At 32.7% G+C, this 5,448-nt stretch overlaps 1 protein-coding gene across 2 annotated transcripts; it reads left to right on the forward strand.

Annotated features, from left to right (window-relative positions):
* Positions 1 to 243: 243 nt before the first annotated feature.
* On the forward strand, positions 244 to 5,220 carry LOC132695856 (tyrosine-protein kinase CSK-like). Of its 2 annotated transcripts, XM_060660393.1 has the most exons (8): positions 244 to 1,027; positions 1,080 to 1,168; positions 1,668 to 1,814; positions 2,415 to 2,617; positions 2,670 to 3,149; positions 3,614 to 3,974; positions 4,034 to 4,213; positions 4,273 to 5,220. In XM_060660393.1, the coding sequence occupies exons 2-8, from the start codon at positions 1,139 to 1,141 to the stop codon at positions 4,351 to 4,353; spliced, it is 1,482 nt and encodes a 493-aa protein (XP_060516376.1). In that variant the 5' UTR covers positions 244 to 1,027; positions 1,080 to 1,138; the 3' UTR covers positions 4,354 to 5,220. The 2 variants fall into 2 exon arrangements, with proteins under 2 accessions (XP_060516376.1, XP_060516377.1); XM_060660394.1 differs by lacking the exon at positions 244 to 1,027 and having other exon boundaries at positions 1,074 to 1,168; positions 1,670 to 1,814.
* Positions 5,221 to 5,448: the final 228 nt, after the last annotated feature.

Below are 5,448 nucleotides of genomic sequence, written 5' to 3' on the forward strand. Positions count from 1 at the left end.
TATGCAACAGACAACACACGGAAATGCATGTAATCTCGAATATTATTTACAGAAGTAGAATATTTTATTAAAACTAATTTTATTAAGATGCGAACATTGCGAAAAGAATCTATTTTACAGTAAAACACTTACAAAGCATTTTTATTAAAATAAGTAGTTTCATTTTTAAATGTGTTAGTCCGTTAAGGCACGTGGTGTCATCTTAAATTCGACATTTTTTTCTGTAAATATTTTAATATTAATAATTATATAAGTAAAGTATCATTTAAGCTTCTGTTCGGTTAAACCACGTGGTGTCATCTTCTGACCAACAATTTGACGAAAAACATTTTAGGATCAGAAAAGTTGAGAATCTATATTACCGCAGAAAACTAACAAAAATTAATGGGAAAATAAGTGGCCTGCAACAATATTATTAGTATTTAAATAGTTAAAAGTCCTAGTTGTTCAAGTCATGTAGTGTCCTCTTGTGGCCGACATTTTAACTTGTTCTTAAAATATTACAGGAGTTTTTTTCGTGTTCTACTGCTTTCAATCACGTGGTGTCCTCTTCTGGCGGAAATTTTACCTTTTCGGGAAACTGTTTAAGAACATTTTAAGATGGCGGTGACGTAGAAATGTCCGGAAACTACATTATCGTCCAACAGAAACAAGATGGAGTTGACGACAGTCATCTTAGGTTCATAACACATCCATAGCCAAAATATTGGCCTATTTTTTGACGTATTTACAATAACAAACAGCAGCAACGTTTAGATGTTTTTAATATGTTCGGTTGTGATTGGTGAAATAGTGTTAGATCGCGAATTTGACTTGATCGCTAGTAAAGTTGTTGGACAGACTTCCCATTTAGTGTAATAATTAAAATAATATGTTATTAATAATAGCCCCTGTGCAAAGTAATTAACTCGTTTGTGTTTAGTTTTGTATTTCTCGTTTTTTTCCATTGTTTACCAATTCACGAATCACTAAATGAATCTCGCTGCTGTGCATTTGGACGTTGTATAGAAATTGAGATGGTTTTAAGGTACCTATTACGACAATACATTTATTCAAGCGGTTAACACATCAGATTTTAGGAAACACCATTTGCAAACTGCATTTTGTGCATTTCGAAAAGAAATTCAATAAGAAAGTGATGACCAGCCAAAATTCCTCCTTTACCCAGGTAGGTTATATATTTAAATAATATAAATTTGTTATCTATGGTACCTTGCCTATACGGTATTATAAAATGCATAATAGTAAATACCTTTAGTTACACACCAAGGAATAAAATGAATTGTACGTAGTTATTTGGAAAACTGGTGATAAAAAATAATATTTCAAATTTTGGTGATACATTTTGTATTCTATGTAATCATACTTCAAAATGAATTTGTCACAAATACAACACGTATTTACACACATACAACCTGTTGTCATACTTCTGAAAACTAATTTGATTCGTTCGAGTCAAGGTCTAAGCTATTAATTAAATAAAAATGTTCAGTTTCAAAGTCATATGCGTTTTTTTAATCAGAATAACATACTTTTAAGGATCTGCTTCATTTAAAGATGTTTATTTGACTTATCCAGATAAACACATTTAATACATTTTACGGCTGTTCCTTGGGTGCCAAAATTTTTATAGGAAACCAATTAGATTATTTTAAAATTTGTTCCAGAGGTACCAACCCTACATTTTTGATCAGTTCCGCCAACCGGATGGTCAATGGGAAACGAATACTACAAACCCTCCAACAGTGCCAGCAAGGGGTATAAAAAGAAGTACCCCTAGCGAAGTTACCCGTCCATATGAGGAATCTCCCTGGGTAAATGCATTGTTCTTACCTAATAGATTCGCTCTGTATATTACAAGTATAAACTAATTGTTGTTTATTTAATTTTTTAAATGTTTTCCTTCTTACTGTTTTGCTTTTTTTGCCGTATTATTTTATTATATACATTAAAAAATAGGTAGTAATATATATATATATATATATATATATATATATATATATATATATATATATATATATGCAGGATTCCAGTCGGAGTTCAACGAGCGAACGGATGATATCCCGGAATACAGTGTCATCACATTTTTCCATCCGTGAATCAATACGTGAGAATATATATATATATATATATATATATATATATATATATATATATGGTAATTAAGTACATTGGGAAACAGAAAGGGTCAAACTGTGGTCACTTTTTTTTTAATTTTGTTTGCTTAATTTTCAGTGGGCATTTGAAAACAATAAAAAATATAAAAAGTATTTAAATCTATTTGTTTCCATAGGCTAGGTAAAATTTTATTGACAAAACGAGTTAAACTTTTGGTTTAATCGTTTCGTTAATGAATGCTTTTTATTTTACCGGGAAGTTTATTTAGTTTAGAAAAAAGAGTTAAAATATTGCAGATGGCTCCTCAAGATCCGCCTCATCAAATGGATAATAATGTAGTAAACGAATGCAATTTGCTGCTAAGGTCTCAGAACAATATGAACGTAAGTTCCTCCGATGTTGGGGTATTAAAAAATCAAATTATTAGCACGGAGCATGATGTCAATGTGAACAGAGTTCAAAGTCCATTAAGGAGCAATTCGAAATATGTGAACACTCCGTGAGTTTTTTCCGACATTGTTAGTAGTTTTGACTCTAATTTAGCGTCTTAGGTGGTTCCACGGAAAGATATCTAGAGAAGAAGCAGAGACTTTGCTGCGACCAAGAACCGATGGGTTATTCTTAGTGAGAGAATCGACAAATTTTCCTGGCGATTACACCCTGTGTGTTTGTTATCAGACAAAAGTGGAGCATTACAGAGTGAAATCTCACGGAAATAAACTGACTATAGACGATGAAGAATTTTTCGACAACTTAGAAGAACTGATAGAACATTACAAAAATGATGCGGATGGCCTCTGCACAAAATTAGTCAACGCGCTTTCGAAAGAAAATGATACTACGAAGACTCTTATAAAAAGCAGTTCCAAAGAAAGCGACGATCTTTGCGTAATACCAGAACACGAACTAGTTGTGTGCGAACCGATCGGGAAAGGGGAATTTTGCGAGGTTATGCTTGGAAAATGGAAAAACAGCAAAGTCGCTGTAAAAGTTCTGAAGGATTCTAGCGAGGCGGAAGCTATACTGATGAAGTACGTTTTAGGACCCGACAAGCCCTAGAAATTTGCAGCCAACATAAAAAACCTTTTTTGCGTTTTATAAAGCTAGGAGTTTAAAGATTAATTATTTCTTCCTGAATTTCAAAATGCGGAGTTTGCCCAAAATATATCTTTGATAGGTTGATATTTTTAGAAATTATGCGATAGGCAAAAACCGAATCATTTAAAATTTTTATTAAATAAATGAATATCAAACTTAAATATTTGTTTGTTTGTTTTTTTGTTTCAAAGGGACTTTTCGGGTCTGCTGTTTTTCATTCATAATGTATTCATTTATTTCTTTCACAATTTAGGTAGTTAATTTCCTTGCTAAAATTTGATGCAACCGCGTTTATTGATTAAAATAAATTGAAAAGATTTTCCATGCCGGAAATTAACTTTTTTAGATCTTACATTGGCACATTTTGAAAGTGTGAAAATTTTATTTCCTTTCGTAGGTCTTTGCATCACGAAAACCTCGTGAATCTGTTAGGGATAGTGAGGAAAAAGGATCAAATATACTTAGTGACGGAATACATGAGCAAAGGGAGCCTAGTGGACTATTTAAGGTCGAGAGGTCGTTTACACGTATCCAAAAAGGATCAAATAAATTTCGCATTCGACACGTGTTCAGGTATGGAATATTTGGAGAAAATGCACGTTGTTCATAGAGATTTGGCGGCCAGAAATGTACTGATTGCCGAAAACGGGAGGGCTAAAGTCTCCGATTTTGGTCTCGCGAGGACGGAGAAAAATACCACTTCGGAATCGGCAAAGTTGCCTATTAAATGGACTGCCCCCGAAGCTCTCAAGCATAACGTAAGTTGAATTGTGCCTAGTTCGTAAAGAAGGTATTAACGGGTAAATGAGATTTTTAGAAATTTTCCAATAAATCGGACATGTGGAGTTTTGGTATATTGTTATGGGAGATATATTCTTTCGGAAGGGTTCCGTATCCACGAATACCGCTGGCCGATGTGGTAAAGCACGTGGAAAACGGTTACAAAATGGAAGCGCCAGAGGGTTGTCCTCCGGAAATATACCAGATCATGCGACAGGTGAGTTTTCGCGTTGATTTAATACGATAACTCGTTACTTAATGCCATTTGTAATCTAGGCTTGGGACTTTTATCCTGAAAAAAGGCCGACTTTCCACGAAGTCAAAATTAAGTTAGGTCAGCTTAAGCAGCAGACGTGAAATTTGGATTAGGTGTATGAATTTTTGACGGTGTGAATGGTGAATGTACTTTTTAGGTTGTGTGAGCAGCGTGATAAAATATAATAGTATATTAGATTGTGCATTAAAACCTCATAGATTTAAATATCTTTCAATAAGGCAGGTTTGAGCGAATCGTTTAAGAACGTTTAGGAATTATTGAAGGGAATGAATTTGTCCTTCTGACGGGGTTCGGTTATTCAGATGTATTTATTTGAAGAAATTGGAGGTATTCTTAAGCTTTACTAATTTTTAATAGGGTTTGATGATCAAAGCAGATTTGGAAGGACCATCTTCAGTGTAAATTGTTGACTTTGTAATATTTTATTTATTTTTATAGAGTATTTATATTGTTTGTTGAATTATTAATATTTATATTTATATAATGCGATTCCTAAACGTTCTCAATCGATGGTTTAAGTTGTGTTTACCACGGGGTCGCATTTTATGGTTTATTATTTTCACGAGCGCGAATCAATCATTATCCGACCTCATTATTAAAAAAAAAATAATTAGAAGAGGTTTTAACAAGAATATTATTCATCCCATTACCCTAATCGTTAATTAATACAATCATAGAAGAGTTAAATTCTTTCAATGGTTAATCTCATGTACGTGGTGTGGTTAATTTTTTTTAAAAAAATATATAACCGTACTCTTTTGTTTCTTTTTAAACAAAATTTTATTTATTTTCCAAATTTACTTTGGGTGTACTTAAAATTTAGGTGTCAACGGCGAAGACTTGATGCGAAGAAGTGTTGCTTTATCTTCTTTTTTTTTGTTTTTTTTTACTTTCTACATTTAACGTGTATATTTTTCTATTTGTATGTTTAAATTCTAACAGAATCCACAATAAATTTTTTTCGATACGGATCGTATTTATTTATTAAATTTTTGCTTTCTGTTTGGTTGCGGTAAATGGTAAATAACAATGGTTTCGAAAACTGCCTTGCTATCATTTGGGTTAGTAAACGTTATGTTTTTTGAACTTCGATTTAGATGCGGTTTTAAATCGTACAAATATGTATGATTTATTTTGTGGGAGTGGAAGTTACCAGGGCAATAACAAACAACGCG

Source organism: Cylas formicarius, unplaced genomic scaffold (assembly GCF_029955315.1).
Source record: "Cylas formicarius isolate icCylForm1 unplaced genomic scaffold, icCylForm1.1 PGA_scaffold_12__32_contigs__length_19106922, whole genome shotgun sequence".
Classification (NCBI taxonomy): domain Eukaryota; kingdom Metazoa; phylum Arthropoda; class Insecta; order Coleoptera; family Brentidae; genus Cylas; species Cylas formicarius.

Excerpts from the sequence above, each read along its gene's own strand:
- LOC132695856 (XM_060660393.1), top strand. The coding sequence starts at position 1,139 with ATGACCAGCCAAAATTCCTCCTTTACCCAG. Across the intron at positions 1,815-2,414 it reads CATATGAGGAATCTCCCTGG|ATGGCTCCTCAAGATCCGCC; the intron begins GTAAATGCATTG and ends AAAATATTGCAG. Across the intron at positions 3,975-4,033 it reads CCGAAGCTCTCAAGCATAAC|AAATTTTCCAATAAATCGGA; the intron begins GTAAGTTGAATT and ends TGAGATTTTTAG.